The sequence below is a fragment of the Ptychodera flava genome, assembly GCF_041260155.1.
Source record: "Ptychodera flava strain L36383 chromosome 3 unlocalized genomic scaffold, AS_Pfla_20210202 Scaffold_26__1_contigs__length_13983176_pilon, whole genome shotgun sequence".
Classification (NCBI taxonomy): Eukaryota; Metazoa; Hemichordata; class Enteropneusta; family Ptychoderidae; genus Ptychodera; species Ptychodera flava.
In genome coordinates, this window is record NW_027248280.1 from 863,625 (window position 1) to 884,746 (window position 21,122).

Here is a 21,122-nt window from a genome sequence, read left to right on the forward strand (position 1 = left end):
TTTGAGCAAAAATTGCATATTTCAAAAATCATACATTTAGATACCAATGTCCAATATCATGAAATATGTTTATACTTACATACAAACTCATGGCTGGTTTATTAACAATGCCCCCGGACACATTCAGAGCAAAGTGCGCTTTTTTGCTGACTCTGGGTGGTTTGGGAGGAGGGGCGCTGCTCTTCTTAGACGCACCCCTCGAGACATCCACAGTGTCAGCCTCTGCTATTTCTACACTCAAAGCTGGCTTACTGGCCACGTCACTCTCCGTGTTCATTTGGTTCGTAGTATCAGTTTCGTCAGACTTAGCCTCTTTTTGTTCCAGCTCATAGTCGGCACAGATGTTGAGAATTTCCTCCAGACGCTGCCTTTCCAGCGTCGCCATTTGCTGCTCTCTCTTGCGCTCGGCGATCATCTGTTCATGTCTGACGCACATCTCCTTCTGAAGCTCGTCGTCAAAGTCGTCGGGGTCCACATGCACCGTTCTCCTATTTTCAAACCGTGACGCATCATCGTACGTAATGGGTGACCTGCTTTGGTTCACAAATACATCTTGCTCACCCGAATGCGAGCTGGATAAGGTCACTACAGAGCTCGTCGACGATTTGTCCGATTCTGACGGTTCAATTCTCGAGTGATACTGTTGCGTAGGCGACGTGCACGGGCTTCTCCTACCGGCATACAAACTGCTCTGTCCCAGTTTTATCCTGCTCGGCGACGTCGGCTTCTTGTACTCTGGCAAGCCGTTGTGCACAAGTTTGGGACTGAGGCAAGTCGTTGGCGATTGCGGCAACTTTGGCGGTTCCTCAAATCGCGCCCTGATGGCGCTCACAGGCGGTTGAAAATCGTTGGTCGCATTTGTGGAATCAGCATCGTCGACCATCACGGTCTCTTTGATGACATCCGGTGCAGTGTAAATCGGCGACATTGGCGACTCTGGCGGGCTGGCAATCATTTCAATGTCATCATTAAATGTGACACTCTTTAGGATTTGCTCCAAGTCGTCTTCGATACTTTTTTCAATAGGGCTTTTCACTTCCGGTGCCTCTACAATCGTGTCCTTGTACACAAAAGTCTGTCGGTGTTCAATACCTGCAATAATGGAATATAGCATTAGAAAGTGCATCGTAATGTCAGTGCCTCTACTACAGCCATCTTAACAAATAAATTTCACCATAAGCACTGTCTGTCAACCCTTTAACCACTATGGTATGGTCCATACTCATTGTTATTTATGGTGACTTTGGGACTGTTTACAGGGAATAAGGGATGAACAGGTTAACCCTTTGCATCCTGACCCTCTGGTGACCTATGATGTTGCATGCTGATTTTCATTAATTATTTCATGGTACCAGTTCTACTTTTTCACAAGGTCTGTAATACATTTTATTTTGAATCTTTAACTTCCAAAGTCACCGAGATTTTCTCCATAATTTGCATATTAGCAAAGGTATTACCTGGAATGAAGCCAATGGGAGCCACTGATATCCTGTTGTTGTTTGGCATCTCACGTTTCATCTTGCTGGCCTCGGCGGGATGGTTAAAGCGAAAGTAGTTGGAACGCCCGAAACAGAGCATTGCACCTATGAGAAGGAAAGGTGAAAGGTCAGATTTGGATAGATGCAGTCAGACAGTCAATGAGGATCAGACACACATTCGTATTCACACCACACAGCTTGAGATTACCCATGATTCAATGTCTTTTGTAAACATATAACTGTTTCTTAAAGTCAGGCAAATCCCCCTGTTGTGTCTACACATAGGATGACGGCCATTTTGTCAGGATATTTAGCGTTTGATACGATATAAAACAAAGCGAATCAACATATTAGCTTCTTACGGAAAGTGATAGGCAAAATTGGCCACTTCAAGTTTGCAAAAGGTGCAACAGGTGTAATGCTTGCAAACTTTGATTAACAAAGAAACTTTGTGCTTCAATTTTAAACATATTCAGTTTTTGAGAAAGCACTCTTGTTTACCATTATATGATGAGCAATTTTAGGTCTAATGATGAGCTAAAGCTGTAAAGCACCAGTAGGGGAAGTTACAACAATGAATAGATCTTTCAGTGACTTGTACATAGTTTGCAATTCTAGGCTTGCACAGAAAGAGTTACAAGTACACAGATACTGCTCAGTGGGGCAGAAATTGGCACATTTCAAAACAGACCTGCGGGTAAACAAAGAGGGCGCTCTACAAATATTTGCCAGGTCTATTTTGGGAGTTTTGAGTAGTTTGTACACAAGGCCATCACCTTTGTTGATCCAGTGTTGACTTCTGGAACCATTCAGGTCAAAACAGCCAGACAGAATCTTGATTACATTCTGTCTGGATTTTCACACAGTACAGACACCACTGAATATTTCAACAGCTTGAGTTCAATTGCCCTGGTCATGCTGGTTTTGCTATTGTTTCTGTGATTTACATTAAGCTGAACAGGAATGTCAAAGCTGGTGAATTCTCTTAGAAGTCAACTATGATCTGTTTGCTGCATGCTAAGCTAAAGAGTTGTTTGAAACGGTTTCTTTATTTCTTGTGGGCAATGAGTCAATTTGTACTAAAAGACCAAACATTTGCCTTACGTGGGGGAGTTTTGACAAAGGGCGAAAGAAACGTACGGGCATCAATGAGTGGAATAAGATTGAGGTAGTGTGTGTTCTGAAACTGAAAGACTTAAAGTTTACTCAGGGAAACTTTCAAGCATTCTCCTTCAAAATCAAGGAAGCCAAAAAAAATTCAAATGTCACCATACAAAGTTTGGCACCACAGAAACAAATGATAAACAATTAATGAATATTTGAAATCCAAAGTGGTTGCTATAGCTAAAGATTTAATTGAAGAGAAACATACACTGTGAAAATCTAATTCATTCCAACAACTTCAAAATGTGTCCACACAATCAGTACATCAGAGAGGCATTATAAAATTTGAATGTCTCAATAGGTGCATTTTACCGATCAGTATGTTTCTACATATTGATTATGAAAGACATCATCAAGCAGGTACTATAACTTTTAAAGCTGGGCTCAGAATACTTCAGGTGGTCCCAAAGTGAAACTTGTCGGTGCATAATGACATATGCACTGACTTTTCACAAGCCCAGTATCTACCAATTTCTTGAAGCACACAAGAGCTCAGTATCTGGCTGAAAGAATTCAGCCATGTTCACCTGTAACTCAGTGATTGCAGCAAACACCTTACAAGTTCAATCATCCCACACTGAAATCATCACCTTCCTGTCAAACATTTTCCTCCGATTTGAAATATCAAACCAAACGTTAAAGAAAGTTTACCTCATTCCAACAAGACGTAGTTCTTCAAGCTGGGGAGGGGTTAGAATTTTCATGAAAGATTGTTTGATGATTGTTTGTAGGTATATGTGACAAGATCAAAGTGGTCAAAATCTTCAATATATAAAACTGAAGATTGTTTCCTTTGGCACTGGCAATTACATTTCAAGACCCCCCTCCCTAAACTCATACACCTACACTGTGTGTTTACATAACATACCTTGTGTTAATTTGGTGGGTGTGGTCACAGTCTCTCCATCAATCTGACATGGACCAATAGGATACAAGATGACATCATCATTTACATTCTTAATGTAGCAATGTTCAGCCTCAACTCCAGTACCAGTGATGACGATATCTGGTTGTCTGCCTGCATTGGCATTGCCTATGTAAGTTTTACCTGAAATAAAAAGACAAATCCCCAATTCTTTTTTTTAAATAACATTTTCAAGAAAGGTAAAATATAAGAACAGATGTATGACGTTAACCTGTGAGGAATACAATGTTTTTGTATGAATATTCCACATGAATCAATGCCAAAAACAGTATCGTATAGCGCACCTGAAAAACACTTCCAAATGCTTACCTAGTGTGCATTTAAATGTGGATAAATACTAGTACCTGGTACAAACATACCCCCTAAGGCAATGCTGAATTGTAGGTCATGTTTTCATGGGCCCAGCGTTTATCAGTTTTCCAAAATATGCGTGCATGTACCACTACAGTAAGTATACTTAGACACAGGAATATGCTTGTGAGCAAGATGTTGATCGGTAAAGCAAGCATTTGGATGTCTTCCATGGCACCAGTATAAACAATAGCAGTGACATGTGCCAAAATTTTAACTTAAATGGGTTCAACAGTCTTTCAACCTCACAGCAAATTGCACGATTTTCTACTGCATATAGACTGCTTCAGTTTTTTTTTCTATGGAATGATGAAAGTATATCAAATTTATAAATGTCTACATTTCTTACTTTGGTCAGAGTTTCAGAGGCAAATCTTACCTTCTGGTAGAGGTAGTAGTGTGACAGCAGTGCTAAGTCTGCCTCCGCCAAGACTCACTAGATGTGGTTTCTCACTCTGTACACGTATGGCCTTGCCAGTGTTGGTGTACGCCAAACTACCGTCCTGTACAGAAACACAAAATAATTACCGTTATTCTGGAGCAATAGCTTAAACCCGGAGTTTGAACGGACCACTGTACAAACAAAAACCATGTGTACAAATGTGCACAGAAATACGCGTACTTCCGAGTGCCTTTGTACATGTGGGTTTGTTTATACCGCAAATCATGTAATCTGTCAGGTGCACTGAGTCTGTAGAACTGCTAACACCCTTTTCACTCTGGAGTGGAACCATTCAGTAGTGATTTCAGTTCACACATGGCACTATGGAATAAAGGCTCTTCAGTAAAGGACAAATATACAATATACTCTTGTATGAATATCAAAGTTTTGTAATATTTTGGTCAATAGAATACTGAATATTCGTTCTCTGATATGCTTGGTGTATTGATCCTTGTGATTGCATTATATTAATCAGTTTGATATTTCACTGCTGATATTGGTACATGTACGGTATATGTACTATAAAATCTGTTCTATTTCACCTCTGTTCACAATATCAAGCCATAGGTTTTCACAGATTTAAAGGTCTGGTGAAATGCCCATGTTGCAAAATCACAGAAATTCAGTTGATGGTCTATAAAACAGTTACATTCATTTCTTTTTTCGTTTAGCGCGCGTGATTATGAAATATGGCAAAAGAAAAATGCAATGTGGGCGTGTCCCCCGAGCCTCTCCAGTCGACTTTTTTCAGCTTTCCGAAGTTTGCCCGACTCCGTATCTCATAACGGGAAGTAAGTATTTCACACCTCCGTAAGCTCCCCATTGGGGGGTAACTTCTAGGGTTTCCGCTTACATGATCAGGACAGTGTCCTCCTTCACTATGGGAAGACGTTGTTCTTTTGGTGGCTGTGACAGCGGCAAGAGCATGAACGGCTCAACTGTAAACTTTTCAGTGTTGAGTGTTTGAACCATAATGTGCTTGTCTCTTCTGGTTCGTACGATCGGCCACGGTCCCTCGCCTGAGCCTGCCTCGCTACTCGCTACACAGAAGGTTGGGACCGTAATGCAAATCAACTGCATGAACACCAACACTGAACGTTGTGACTGCCACTTATAAAATGCACTAGTATGAAACGTCGGGACCGCAATGCAAATCGACAGTAACTTAAAACATAAATGGGACAGTGATTAAATTAAATGGGACCGCGATGCAAATCGGCTGCATGAACAGCAACACTGAACGTTGAGACTAGCATTAAAACGAACAACAACACGGAATGTAGAGATCGCGATACAAATCATGGAGGTAGAGTCCTCCCTGATACAAATCGACAGCAACACGGAACGCGTCGTTGGGACGGCGATTAAATTGAAGAACAACGGGGAATACCGGATCACGAGGACTGGACCGCGATGCAAATCGACCCTCAACATGGAATTAAAATGCACAACACAGAACATCTAGACCGCAATGTAAATCAACTGCAACACCGAACCTTGTTGCCTCGATTAAAATGCCTATATCTGCTATGTATAGCAAAAGTTTCAATTCTCGCGAGCTAGCGTTCCTATGCCTGCTGTACACAGGCGCTCCTTAGCTGGGTCGTCTGCTAAGTAGATCGATTTTCGGATCAATCTATTGATCCCGTAGTCGATATGCCCGCCACTGCAACCTAAATACTCACGACCCAGCTATGCACCTGTGGCTGTACACTAGCCCTGCGTACGATGCGGTGTGTTCCGCTACAGCTAAATGTGGTGAGTGGGGCGATTAGCTGTAGCGGAACACACAGCATCGTACGCAGGGCTAGCTGTACACTAGACAAAATTACGTCAAATTTATCGTGAGGGCTCGATTGCGTGTGTCAAGTTTCAGTTCTCGCGAGAGCCATTTCTGCATGTTGTACACTAGACTGAATGACGTCAAATCTCTCGCGAGACTTGGCTCGATTGCAAATATGTACGACGGAAAGAACGCAATAATACGGAAGTAGACACAGTTTTTGTGAATCGCCGAGAGAGAAGTGCAGATTAAACAAAAGACTAACAAACCCACGTTTTTTCTTTATTTTACCATATTTTTTAAACAAAAATCAGTTTCGCCACTGTGGCGAATTAGGATCGATTAGGATCGATTTTTTTCGCCACTTCGGATTTCGATTCGCATTGGCGAACGAACGTGGCGAATGGGCAGCACCGGGTACTAACACTGAGGCTGTTTTGTTAGCGGATACCGGGCAGAGATAAGGCGGCGTTGGACCGCTATTCGATGTAAATGAACACACCTGTGACGTCACAGACGGCCAACCATGATCCCCGCTGCGGGCGTGACCTGAGTGTCGCAAAATGACCCCATGAAAGCCGCGCATAGAAATATCAAAAAAATTAACACTTGCGCGTACTTTTAGGTTGCAATTATGTTGCGAGTGTAATAGTATTGACCCCCTGGAAGATATTCAGTCACATGAACGGGACCATTTCACCAGACCTTTAATATATACACAGTTCAGAGCGGTGACATTTTAACTTATTCTATTAACCATCTTGTAAAATATCAAAGTTAATGGTATGCCATAGACCTGACCTTCTATTTAGGAAGCTATTTATTTATCGTGTGAGTTTAACATCAATTTCTAAAGCAAGGAGACTGGTCATTGCTATCCTATGCCATTCTGGTATTGGACAAGGCTGGTGTGTTTTGTTTATTTTTGTTTATAGAGGTACTTGAAAATATGAGTCAGTACTGTGCCTTCTATGGGAAACTGTCACACCAATGATGTCTGCACTGTAGATCCCCAGTGATATGTACCCGTTGACTCTTTCACAGCCCCTTACATGCTATGCACTATGACTGATGTAGCTTGGCTCAGCACAAAGTGGTGCAACAAGCGTAACTCTGTGGATAGCCAGCGAGGGGCTGTGAAAGAGTCTATCCAGTGGTGGTACATTGACAATTCTTTACATGAACTCTAAGTGTGCATGGTATACAGCAGGGTTTGCAGAGTGACAGTTCAGAACTTAGCCAACTAACATAGACAGATACCAAATATAGACTGTATATTTGAGTGTAAATCAGTGTAATGAAACATCTTTCTCATCATTCCCCAGCCTGATGATCAAATATTTCAATGACGTTTATTCAGGTTCAACTATGTGCACATTAGAACACATAACAGTAGTACCATGGACAGCGCAGTAAAAGACTCCCCTCTACAGTCCATGGTTGTACACATGACTACCCAGGAATCAAAAGTATCTGAATAAGTGTCCTCTTATCAACATATGTTCCACTCCAAACTCACACGAGATGAAAAACAAACTGGCAAATAGATCACGTTGTCAGAGGGAAACAAAGTGCACCATGTGACATTGGGCATCCATGCACAAAATGAAAGTAGACGTGTACCATGGAGGGGAGGTTCCCAGCCTGCAGTGCTGTTAGATACAACTACACTGCACTATACAATTCTATATTGCTTGAAGGAGAATAATTAACCACCCACAAGTGTTTACCTAAAACACTTGATATCCAGGCGGGGTGGGTGGTTTTCTATCTGCCCTTGTTTTGTTTTTTTCCCTAACCCCAGCACTGTTTACTGTGAGATACGAAGCCATACAGTTGTCACAACCTTTAGGGTATTTTTGTCATAAATACAATGTACATGCAGAGTGTACTGACAGGGTCAGTGACCTCTCGTCTGGAATAAGTCCAAGCAAAAGAAAAACCACCAACAGATTGTACAGAATGGCTTCAACATAAATAAAGGTTATAACAGTGCATTTGCCACAGCCATATTGGTAAAACCCATGGAGTTAAGGGGACAATATAGCTATAACTTTGACTGTTTGTTTTCACTAATTTTTTGTTCAAGAAGACAAAAACATGTTGTTCTCCACATACTTGTTGAAATGCAAAGTACATGTACTAGTTTTGTGTACACAACAACTTTTGTACAATATGCAATGTTGTTGTTGTTGAAAAATCATGTCTAGTCCAGACCAGAATTCATTTCTCAACAACAGTTACACGTACTGCATTTGACATTACACAGACTGTGGTGACTGTCAGACACTGCCGGGGCATTTCAACATAGTCTTTGGAATGGAACAAGAAACTATAAGATACAGTCAGATCAAAATTGATGAAAAATACACCAAAGGTTCTAGCAAATGGAGCTCTGGAATAGAAATACACATTTACGTAATATAATTGATCACTAGACATTGTTTGTTTGCAAGGTGTTGGTATCACCGGTACACTATGTTATGTCAAACACAGAAAATGTGCTGGTACACACAATGTGTGCTTCACGCCATTCAAAAAATGTAAATTTCTATTAATTTCTGATATAACATTATCGATTGATTTGTATGATTTTGATCTGCTGCTGTTCAATTTCACTTGGTCAATAGTGACTTTAAGGGTATGTAAAATCCTAACCATAATGTGCAACAACCAAATACATACTTGTCAACTTGTTTTCACCAATAAAGGGCTAGCAGCTACAACTTTTGGTGATTTTGTCATTATTTATGTTTTTGTGTATCAATATTAAGTTCTTGTCCTATTCGTAAAAATGTGTCAGGATACCCACTATTTAGCTTGCCAACACAGCAAACTGTAACATGCACTGTTATTTATTTCATTTGAATTTCAGTCTGGATCAAAATTCGCTTGTCAACAATGACAATGCAGTCTGTACATATACAGGCTGAGTTGACAAGCTGAATACTGTGTATCTCAACATGCTATGGGAAGTAGAACAAGAAACTGTTGTTGATATGAAAAAAATACCGAAAAAACATCAAAAGTTACTGCTACTGGTCCTTTAACTTCTTTACTTTAAATGATCCTTGTATTTACTGTGTAAATGAAGCAATGTAATAATTTCAGCTACTTTAGACGACAATTTCACCAGATAGAATATCAGGTGAAAAAACCAAGTGAAAAATAAAGTGAATCAATGCTGATGATCAAACTACCCACACAGTTTGAACAGATACATCAAAGGAGTTGACTATGTCCTCTGTCATTGTTGTATTGTGTGTTGTCCTGTTTTTTCAACTGCTAGATTTGCATGTAGGCATTGTTACACAGTCAGACCCAGAGGGCCTATTGTGTTTTGTTGTGTTGATGAGTCACTTCACTTTCCTTTGTTGTAACTCTGACTAAACAGAGCATGTACTCAAGTATCTTTTACACTGATGGTACCAATCTACTACCTGTTGACTATTTTCAAAATTCTGATTCACTGGTGACGAGTTGATGATATACTGGTATTACCAGTATTTGCCGGTAACATGAAAATTGGTGTGTCACTTTACAGAGTTGCACACACACTTTCTATGAATTTTCGTAAAATATAATTAATCATTTTTAATGCTGCCAGCCCTGATCTGTGAAAAGAGGTTGTACTGTCCAATGTTTCCATGATGAAGGTTACTCTCTATCACATAAGTTTGCTTATCACCACAAAATTTTCACTTCTTGCTCCGATGATGTAGCTATTCTAATTTTGGTCACTAGCTGGGTGTCAATTTTTCCATTAGAATTCCTTATATGTAAACATCAGGGTTGGGTAACTGTATGTTCTAACAGTGAAGTTACCATGGGAATGGAGTGTTCAGTGATGAAATAAACCATGCCAACGATGTATTTTGAATATGACTACCAATTAATGGTAGTTTTCATAATTAGGTTACATTCACTGATTTAAAAACAATTTACAGATGCTTTTTAAACTGTTCCAATACATTACGTTACTTACCTGCATCATGTTGGTAAATGCTAGTCAAGTCCTGAATCAGAGATTACACAAAACCATTAAAAAAATCTGCAAGAAGAACACAGAAAAAAAAGAAACAATTTAACAATTTGACATAACTCTCCTGTATGACCTGTAAAATTTTTTGAGGATAACATTGATGGAAATCAGTCCCATAATGGTCTTTGTTTTTCCTTGTTGAGTAAAACCAGTAGTAATTTACAGGACAGTCATACCGGTACAATGACTTCACATTTCATTATTAGTACACTCTTGACTTTTGCCAGAAAGAACTCTTCCTCTCCCTCCCCTCCACCTCTTTTGTTTGAGAACAATTATTGTGACTTCAATTTGATATTTTTACCACAGAATAATGACTACACAAGGGAGCATTGAACTTTCCAGCCTGATCTATACATTCCCAGTCCACAGTATGTTTGGTTATTATTTCTTTCCTACAGTGCCAAATTTGAACTCCAATATCTGTGGAGACTGTTGATCTTCTTGACAACACGTCATATACAACAATCTACAGAACCAGTCATATGGACAGATACTGGTAGCCACACATAACCTCTGCACATAAAAAGCATTGGCAAGGCATAAGCATTGCCAACTCTATATAATTTTCTCTATTTCATATGACAACTTCAGCAGTGAAATTCTGACCTGCAAGAATTTGGCAAGCATAAACTTGTCCCAAAACAATCTGAGATCATGGTATTTATAGACATGCTGTCATGTAGGAAAGAAAAGATTTATGTGTAGCAACTGTTTGACTAATTGAAATACTGCATGGTTTGATAAAGCTTTGAATGATCAAACAGATTATCTATGGAACATTACAGTGCACAACTGTAACTCGTAGCAGTAGTATATACAGAAGTATATTTATACAAGGAGTACAATGCTCTGAGATGTTGCTAGATAGATCTTTGACATGCACTGTTTATTTATGGCAGTGAATTAACTCGTAACTACAAGTATTTATATAAACAGTTTATCTTGGGCTCCTATATAATGTACAAATGTACCTTTACACATGAATGGATGTAATATGCAAAATAGTGAATACCTGTTGGTATGTATGAAAGCTAGGTCATAAATTTTACAATATTCTCAATGGCATACCATACATCGTATTATGTCAATATGAACATGAGTGTGTAGGCAAACAGATAATTTCCATATGTAAATAGGAAACTTGTAGAGACATTAATACTTCATTATAATAGGCCTGAAAACACATCCATACATCAAAGTGCCAATATTGCTTTTTATAACTGTACACTGCACAACAGCCTAAGGTGTGGTGGTTACTGGAATTTCATCGGAACAAAGTCTTATATACACTGCCAGTCACACAGTGACTTTTTGTGATAATTGAGATAAATTTTGCCAAAACACTGATACTATTTTTTGTAGGAAGTAGACATATGTACAGCTATTACTATCACAACACAATAATTTTTAAGCCAGAAAAGTGGTACATTATTCCCTCCTTTAAATCTAACTGCCATCCAACACTATATAGAGAAATTTGGTAAATTGTTTAATGTCATGGGACAGTCACTTTGTATCTCAGTAATAGCAGATTTGTGTGAACTCCACAGACGTTGTTTGTGCTTGATGTCAAGTGTGTTTGTGCACAGACTGATGTATGGATAGAAGAAGGGTGTATGAAAGACAGATACAGACAGCCGCATTGGCGCAGCGTCCTTATCCTTTTCTGGTGATGTTTACATGATTGCAGTACAGATCAACTGTTCATGAAGAACTGAAAATACACAAAACCTAATTATAAGCATTGCGACAAACTTTGAACCTTCTTTTTAAAACCATCTTTCGCATTTGCCGGTCATCCATTCAGAAAATAAAGAAATTCCGTATTACGCTGAAATGGTCTCAAAAATGGAAGTTTAAAACTGTTTCACATACTTTGCCTATAGACTTTAAAATGCTCTTCATTTGTAATCAAGAAGTAGAATAACAACACCAAGGCAACATGGGACATCTTGGAGAAGAGAAGCCATCAACTTCAAATTTACCGATATTTCTTATACAAAATGGCCACAATTCTGTGCCTTAAAATCTATGGAGGAAATTTCCGAAGTAAGGCAGTGAAATATTCCATCGTCTCTTAAAGTTTCAAAAAGCAGTCCATACAAGCTGCAGATTTGTGATGGATTTCATGATCTGCAAAATCTGCACCGAGAGTGCATTCTTCCGATTATTTTCAGTTTTACTGTATGTCGTTGTAGCTGTGCAGAGGGAGATCAAAGGGACGAATACTGTCTCTGAATTACTGGCAAGCTGCAGATACCTGACTTTGCAGACAGCCTGGAGATATTCAGTGGGTGTAACCGCACTACTTGTGCTCAACGCAAAGTGTACATGTAAATACATTGGTCTTGTTGGTGTAGGTGCTGTATGTGGTACTTATTCAGGCCTCAGGTCCTTTTTGTAAACAACCACAGGTAGTGAAAAGACTGATTTGTACAATCAATAGTCGATGTATCATGTGTAACAACTTTACACGGCTGGCTGTGTGTGTGCGTGTGTTTGTCTAGAAGGTGGGCGCTGGTCATCAATGCTCCGCACAGAAAAATGAAACCTGTTGTTATCAAGAACGATTATGATATAGGTGTACTGTTACAGGTGTGTGCGTGTGACAATGATAGGACCTGGAAGTCAGGATATGTGTCAATGATAGCATGCACAACGTGTACTCACATGTGAATCACATATGTGTGCATGGTTCACCATAGACTTTCTCCACTTTGACATTCAACAGTATCAGTACTTGTACATGGCTGACAAGCGACAATTTGATGAAATGAACTTGACACTCATTGATAATGCTCTATCTAGGTATGAAGAACTTATCTGAAACAAGTCATCTGAAGAGTCAAGTTGACATACACACTTGGAGATAAGTCCACTCTTTCAGCAAATTTCCACGATAAGCTGTCACTTGATGAAGATACATGTAGATATCCACACATATCACACCAGTTACGCACTATGTCCCAGTTCCAGTATGATGGCTGAATGTAGCAGTCTTGATTGTCCTGACCTATTTTTTTAAGGTTTTGTTTACTTAGTCAATACCTACTTGACTGCACATGATTTATAGCAGTGTGAAATACATACGCCTCTGGCATCCCTCACTACACTCTATACATAGCTTGTACAGTACACTGTCTGGACTGCAACTGAAAACTTTTTCCTGAAACTTCATTTTTATTTACATTCTGGGAGGTAGATAAACAAACCCTAAACTGTTTTTATCAGAGTCTGTTGATTTCTGTCATCAAAGGAATGCAAAGAAACTGTAGAATGCTGGGTCAAATCGCCTGTATTTTTTTTTGTCTTAAGGTGCCTCTTGACAAACAGACAAATGCTGTCTCCAAACATATCTTGGACAGTAAAATGTCCTGAAATGAACCCAATATTCCTTCGTCTTGCTGAAGAAAGATGAGTGAATTTTAATGAACATTTTTTTTCTGTTTATAATACTCAGTGGCTTCCTTGTGTAAATCCTTTTACCAAGTCTAGATGGTTCAATGCTATTCTTTTAAATAGAAATGTCTTGTTGGAATTAAGTTGGATCATTATACTACAAATACGGATGACACAGCTATTTGTAACTAGTTTCATTAGTCTTAGACTACTAAACAGTTACGCAAAAATTATACCTTGATGGTGAAATGCCTGTTGACTCCACAGGAAATTTTTCGATGAGATAGCAATCACTGTTTCAAATGAATTGCTAATGCGTTGTGAAAATCTTGCTTCCCAAGCAGCATATACCGGTATAGTATTGTAACAGTAGATATGCCGAGGAATTGTTCATTAAGGACTTCACAATTTACGAACGAAAGAGCCACTTTAAGAACTTAGACTCGACAAGTTCAATCCCAAAAAATAAGTAGCTAGTTTGATCACATCTGATTATGGAAGCGTGACATACAGTGTACAGTGTACATGCAAAGCTACAAAAGGCCAGGAAAGAAAGTCAGACCTACCAGTACCACACACTATCCTGATTAGCAAAATTATCACAGATCCAAACCAAGCATAGATTATTCTGTGCCAGTGAAAACTTTCCACAAGTCCAGATGTCTGGCATGTCCAGCACTCAATGAACTGAGATCAATTCCACCAAACAAGTTCAAGTTGTCCATTCAGCTCAGGTTCAAATCCAGCCAGCCCGTGACGGTGGCTTTCACATGCTGGCGAAACCGATTGAACTGATCACAGGCACAGCTACCGGGACAATGACAGCCCTGGTCCACTGAATAAAAACCTCCACACAATGGAACCCATTGTGAGCTGACAAGCAACTCAATGGGGAAAATAATGTAAGGAACTTGACCAGACTTTGTTGGAATTGGAAATTCCTGACTGCTGATGTTATACCAGTGTGGGTTTCATTGCCTGGCGTACGTACATGTACCTTTTAACTTTTTTTATACACCAGTGAGACAAACCTTCGTTTTGGTCCAGTGGTGTAATTTAGACTGATACTCTTGAAGGAGGTAGGCAGTAGTGGAATGTGTGTCTCAACAGGATAGTCTTGACGGATAACGTTCTTGGGCAGACCTTGTACTTTTAACAAGACACTTCTATATCGTCTTGTGCTGTAGAGTTTAGCATGTACATGTAATGAGTACCGGTATGCATTTTTCTGTCTCCCATATAAAGGACTGCGGTTTGTGGTTTTGGGAAATCCAGCTAGGATCTGCACAAGCCATCCTGATGAAACCAGTCCATTACAGGGTAGTCTAGACATGAGTTGTGGCAAAAAGCAGTCTGACTGTATGGTCTGTTATAAAATCTGTAGCCTGGCATCTGTATCGGCCATACTGTACATAAACAGGGTCAGTCTGTGGTTACTGCAGCAGACATATTTATATCAACAACATCTATGTAGCATCACACATGCATGTACAGTGTGGATCAAGCTTATTCAGGTTTTTAAACAAAATATTTATACTGATACACAATGTGTAATATTGCACACTACCATGTACATATGGACAAGTGCCAGGTAGTGCTATAGACAGTCTGGAGTTGTCCTTTGCAAAACAGTGGTATATCTAATGCAGCGGTATTCCACTTACACTGTATAGTCAATATACCAATACAACAGACTTATTGTTAAATCTATACAGTCTATGGGGAGAATATAAGCAGTAATACTGAGTCAGAGTTTTGCAAAGTACCGATACATGACACTGATTGCTGTCGTACATTCTATACAGCATGAATCATGCAGATAAAGTGCCTGGTGCTTTCACCAATGATATTGCTGTAAGTTCTACAGATCATGTACAATACATGTACGGTAACTGCCTTTGGTCTTCGGAAGACAACTGTAATTTCTGCATGCATCCTACCATACATGGTAATTCAGTGGCATGGCATATGACAGTGACAGTGATATAGTTTTGTAATTACAGTAGTACACTTACCACATACAAATATTACTGTAATGCTGATAAGCTATACATAAGTGAAAAGGCTTACATGTGTATCATAAACGTATGGTTCATGTTGTCCTAATTCGTTAAACAAAGCTATACTTACAGGCCCTGGAGTAGCGTTGAGGAAAATTTGATGATGTCTGAGAGTGTTTGCAGGTTGTGCCTAGTCCAATCTTGTTTACAACACTGGTGGAATTTCTGGAGGTTACAGCCCGGCAAATCCCCAGAGGAGAATGTCTTTGTATAAAGTTGAGAGTGTAGCTGATAGTTCTGTATGTAAGGTCAGTAGAGAATGTGTGCAATTACGGTAGGCAGTTCCCTGGTGGTTTTCTGGATAGCTTGTGACCTTCACAAGGCCTGGGTCATCCGATATTCTTTAACTCATCCAATATGTTGGCATTGACTGTTACAGCTCACAGGGCCTGAAAATTTCCCTTCTTTTTCACTGGTCCCAGGACCAGTGACCATTTTTTTTTCACTGGTCCCAAGGTAAAATCCACTGGTCCACAAAATTTGCATAACAATACACAAATGATCAGTTCTCTTTAATACTCATTTCAAATTTGCTTTTATTTCGGTGAGGTTTGCTTGGGATGCACATACAGAGACATGTTGCATACATGTATACTTTTACTTGCAGATTTCTCAAGTTCCTGTTCAGTAGTGTCTGTCTTACGAGCAGCCGAGAGTTTGTGTCCTTCTACATGTCTACCTTTTTCAGAGGTAATCAGCCACCTTGCTATGGCAGGATCTGGATCAAATCTTTGAAGGGTTGGCCCTTCTGACATAATAAACAGCTGATCTTGAAAATTTTGTTGAGTCATAGATGTACGTAACTCAGTTTTAATATTGTTTACCTTTGAAAAGCCTCTTTCGCATGCACTTGTGCTGGGCGAAATTGTGAACACATATTCTAACAACTTGATCATGCCTTCACCAACAACATGAACTGACTGCAATACTAATGAATACACACTCAGCAGAGAGTTAGCTCTGAAGTTTCTACAATAGATTTTTACTGCTAGCCAATCACTGCAAACTGACTCTCTCTCTGCATCAGAGAAATAGTTGGAAACAGGAGTTTCATACATTAGTTTGTGCATTTCAACATTACCATATTCATACAATTCCTCACCTAAAGGCCATTTATGGAAATCAAGAATTTGCATTTCTTTGAGTGGTGACTGGCTCATGTTATCAAATCTATCATTAATATATCTTATTGTATTATTTATGAGATTGACGTAGACTTCATCACCAGTGTATTCTGGCATCAATGCTTTGCCAGTGATCTCCAAACTGCCAAATTTACGATCAGCAACACTATACACTTCAGAAAATATTGCATATTTTTGCCAGGAACAGATTTTAGTGCATTTAGTTTCACAACAGTTTGCTCAAGTCTGTCTGGAATTTCAACAATCAACAGGTCTTCTAATTGAAAGGCTTTGGACAAATCAGAAACAATGGGTAAATAATCTAACAAGAAGTACAACATCTTGATAAACTTTACAGATTTCAAACTCCTCAAATAACCTTTAGCACGGTTTGCATTATCAGGGCGACCTCCAGTAGCACTAGCATTTTCCATATGTAGGACAACTGACGTAAGATTAGTGGCAAGTGCCTTCACTGCTCTTTGTTTACTAGCTAACCAACGCACTTGCTTTACCGAAGAAAAATGTGCTAACTCTGTATCAAATAATTTGGCAATCGCGGACAATTCACGACGACGCTTAGGTGAATAATGGTAAAAGCAAAATATGCCTTTCAAGGTTTCTTCAAAATCAGCCATACACGCAACATCCTTACTTGCGTCCAGGATAGAAAGTTCCAGTTTGTGAGCAACACAGTGAATAGCTATTATCGACGGTATTAGTTCTCTGATTTTTGACACAACGCCAGTTTTTTGCCCATATTCACGGATGCCCCGTCAAAGTTAGAACATACAAGTGATGGTTTCGATCCGCTTCCAGGATGGAGTTGTGATAAATTCAAATCAACGGCTGCTAATCCTGTACGAGCGCATCGAATACGCCTTGTGATGATGCACTTTCAAGAGGAACGATGCAAACTTGTCGTGTGACTGGTAACTTGTCCTTCCCGCGAACGTATCGAACATAAACAATTTCCTGCTCAATGATAGCTCTGTCGGTACTGCCATCGGCAAGGGCACTCACGAAGTTAGCTTCTTTGATTTCAGACGTGATCATTTTCCTTAAATTCTCGGCAATGCAGTGCATGAAAATTGTACATCCATGCGCATTGATATAGTTTTTTCCAAGTTCGACGCCATTTTTTAGCTGAATATTGCAGAGAAATTCAAAGTCCGAGAACGGCTTACCAGCTTGTACTACGGCGTAGGCAGTGTTGAATAAATATCTCATCCTGTCTTTATTATCGGAACTAAGTTTTGCAAATGCCTTCGCGACAGGATTATCCAACATCGAGCTTGAAGCCGTTGAACATGAAGCTGTCGTCGGTCGGGCTGTCAAACATTCCTTAGCCTTCCTATCATTGATGGATCGTTGATAATGCAGAGTACACGATAAATGTTCTACTGTAGAACTAAGCGATCTCAATGAGTCGACCTTGAAATTTGATGATCCTCGTATCAGAGCACTGTGTTTATCGGCGATGTGAGGAAATTGTCGACAGTATAAACAATACATCACGTTGCCCGCCGCATCGTATCTCACCCATGGCCATGTTTGGGGCAGTGTTCTTGAAATTTTCGTACTCGTTTCGCACGGTCATACCGCTGGTCTTTAGAAAGTGTCTCTGTGCTGGTTTCTGCACTATCGCTCCTTGTCTTCTTAGATGGGTTCCCAATTTCATTGTTATTGTCCAAAGTGGACTTACGGGCCTCTCTCACTATTCCGAATCTGAACAAACTCATCGTGATCGCTTGAAGATCGCAATATCTCACTCAGTGAACATGTGCTCGATTAAAATGACGTTGCATTGTTTGCACTTAGCGTCTGACGATGTTGTTGCAAACTGATACAAATGATACAATCACAGTTTTCCGCCGTTCCGCCGTTTATGTAGTCTACCTATATATACGAAATGACGTTCTGTGACTCCTTTGTATTACATTACATTGCATTTATTCTTCAAAATAAAAGGATACGTCGCTCAAATGTTACTATCGAACTAACAATTTTGGATATTATACTTTAACTCGGAGGAAACTTTCAAAAAGCTTGGTAAGGTGCACGGCGCGATGAGCGAAAAATTCAATGTGAAGGAAACAAAGAGAGATCATTTGGATTTCCATATTTGGACTTATGAATAATGAAAGTAACCAATCAACGGGGATTGTATCTGTGATTGCTTCCTACGTCATTTGCGAGCCCAAGATGGGCGTTACTTCTACCAGTACTATTCGCTGATCAAAGCATCTCACATGACGTAGTAGGCACTAGAGGGAAACGTTCCCGCCTCCGTTGCCAAGTAACGGTGATTTAATTTTTATTTTTGAGTTCGAGTTGCTGCAGTGAAACATTTGACCCTGACATCAGGGAAATTCCCAAAACGAAATTTAATTGGCTCCCATTCGTACTGGTCCGCGGACTTTTGAGGGGTGATTTTATGCTGGTCCGCGATAAAAAATCACTGGTCCGGGACCTCGGACCAGCGTAATTTTCAGGCCCTGGCAGCTCAATGCAGTTGTGCAACTAGAAGGATTTTTTCTCCGCCGTAGCTAAACCCACTGGAAGGATCTTCACACTCTGGCAATGCGCGGTAACCAGCTCTGCTTTGACGAGGACACCCTCAGGTAAATGGAGGGAGTTAACCTAGACATGTCATTTTAATTGGCCGGCGCATGTCACCCACACTTCAAACCGCTGCTGGCTCCATTCTGTCATGCAGCTGCAGTATAGCAGCATCGGTGGACAAATTACAGACGGTGACAAATTGCTCCTACAAAGTATGCCGGAATGTGGCCTGTGTCCCTGCAGTGTTTTCAAAACACAAATAGAACATCCCCTGGCCTCAATACACTCTAGGTCAACCTATTAACTTGGAAGGATTTCTTTTCTCAAACCCAGGGGTGACCTGGTTAATTTCAGAAGAAACTAATCAGTGAATAACCCTAGGGTATCTCTCTGAAGATTTCTGCTGAAGGAAAGTGTCCTCGACGGGTGTCATCACATTGTTTTCAAGTCCACAAAGAAGACAATATACAATTCGCATACACATAGTGCCAGTATTTCTTCTGTAAATGGAACCTGGATATATATATCAGTTCTGTTGCATGGTGTAACTTGTTGTACTTAGGAATGTTTCCCATAGAGCCATGGGTGAATTCCATCTGTCTGAGTGTGTACATTGTACTTACAACTCAAAGCGACCATGCAGCAACAGCATAGATAAGCGCCATCAAAAACGTTCATGTTATCAAAGCCAACATCAAAATTTCAACACTTGTTTCTCAGTAACACAACACCACATCAATAATAATTTCTCTTTTTGATGATTCATCATCAGATGTGATATTTCAGGCTACTATGTTTATATTTACCTGCTAGATTACACAGAGCACCAGTGGGACCATATTACATATGTCCTTTCATCCCACATGGTTTGCCCGCAAGCTGACATATTCATGTCTGGGCAAACATTGAAAATGGACTATGTCATACTTTCATATTTATATCAGCAATAAGCTGGATTTGTTTTTCCGAACAGGCCACCAAGTAAACAACTGGAAAAAATTCTACACACTGAGTTGTGGATTCTCGGGTAGGAATTCATGCAAAATGTAGAATTTGAACCAGTGGGGGTCAGTATGATCATGCTGAACTTTGACCTTTGTCTGACATCCACTCAACTTCATCCCTGTATTGTTACCCATGTGTTTATTTTGAGCATCTAACTAATCTGTATGAAACACAGCAAAGCTGTATGTCACCAATTACATCAACAATCTGGGAAAACATGGAGTGTTTTAATGATGTGGATATTGCACTTTTGACTTCAGTTTTCATTGAATAATTTAAGTTTAGACCCTGCCTGCTTACAATAGTAGCACTTTGGCCCTCTACAGCTTAGCATGGAGGGGTAGGGAGGTGTAAACACATTATTTTCAGATCACAATCAGTAAAGCTTGACAAATTTACCGTATACTGTACTTGCACCAAGTACGACATCTACGGCTAAAAGTGTAAATTATTAAAATAAAGATACAAATGTTTCTTCTTGGTTCCAATTCTAAGGTCACAAAACAAATACTATAATGTCAACCGATTATTAATTCATTGTCAGTTTCTTGATGATCTCAAAGTCTACACATACCCTGTCATTTTCAGTTGACAATTTATTGAGAATGAAAAGAAACTTATTCATCAAGAGGAAATGTAGATTCAAATTGAAAGCAAAGCATTATAAAGTAAGATTTTGTTTCCCTTCAGTATTGTAAACAGAAATGGTAGGGATTACTAGCTAAAATTTTATCGAAATGTACTATCATCAAGGCCAAAATAGGTCATGTTTGACGTTTTT

The 21,122-nt window shown here is 39.7% G+C and overlaps 1 protein-coding gene across 7 annotated transcripts in view; it reads right to left on the bottom strand.

Annotated features, from left to right (window-relative positions):
* LOC139125997 (pleckstrin homology-like domain family B member 1) overlaps nucleotides 1-21,122 on the bottom strand; it is an 87,256-nt gene that overhangs the window by 37,221 nt on the left and 28,913 nt on the right. For 3 of the 7 annotated variants that reach the window (XM_070692070.1, XM_070692064.1, XM_070692069.1), the window contains exons 2-6: nucleotides 10,129-10,194; nucleotides 4,298-4,421; nucleotides 3,511-3,690; nucleotides 1,458-1,583; nucleotides 80-1,092 (exon numbers count right to left, since the gene is read on the bottom strand). In XM_070692070.1, coding sequence (XP_070548171.1) covers nucleotides 80-1,092; nucleotides 1,458-1,583; nucleotides 3,511-3,690; nucleotides 4,298-4,421; nucleotides 10,129-10,137 — 1,452 coding nt within the window. In that variant the 5' untranslated portion in view covers nucleotides 10,138-10,194. Of the gene's footprint in view, nucleotides 1-79; nucleotides 1,093-1,457; nucleotides 1,584-3,510; nucleotides 3,691-4,297; nucleotides 4,422-10,128; nucleotides 10,195-10,489; nucleotides 10,511-14,153; nucleotides 14,390-15,717; nucleotides 15,983-21,122 lie in introns of those variants that run through there. The other 4 variants (XM_070692066.1, XM_070692067.1, XM_070692065.1 and 1 more) reach the window with 4 other exon arrangements.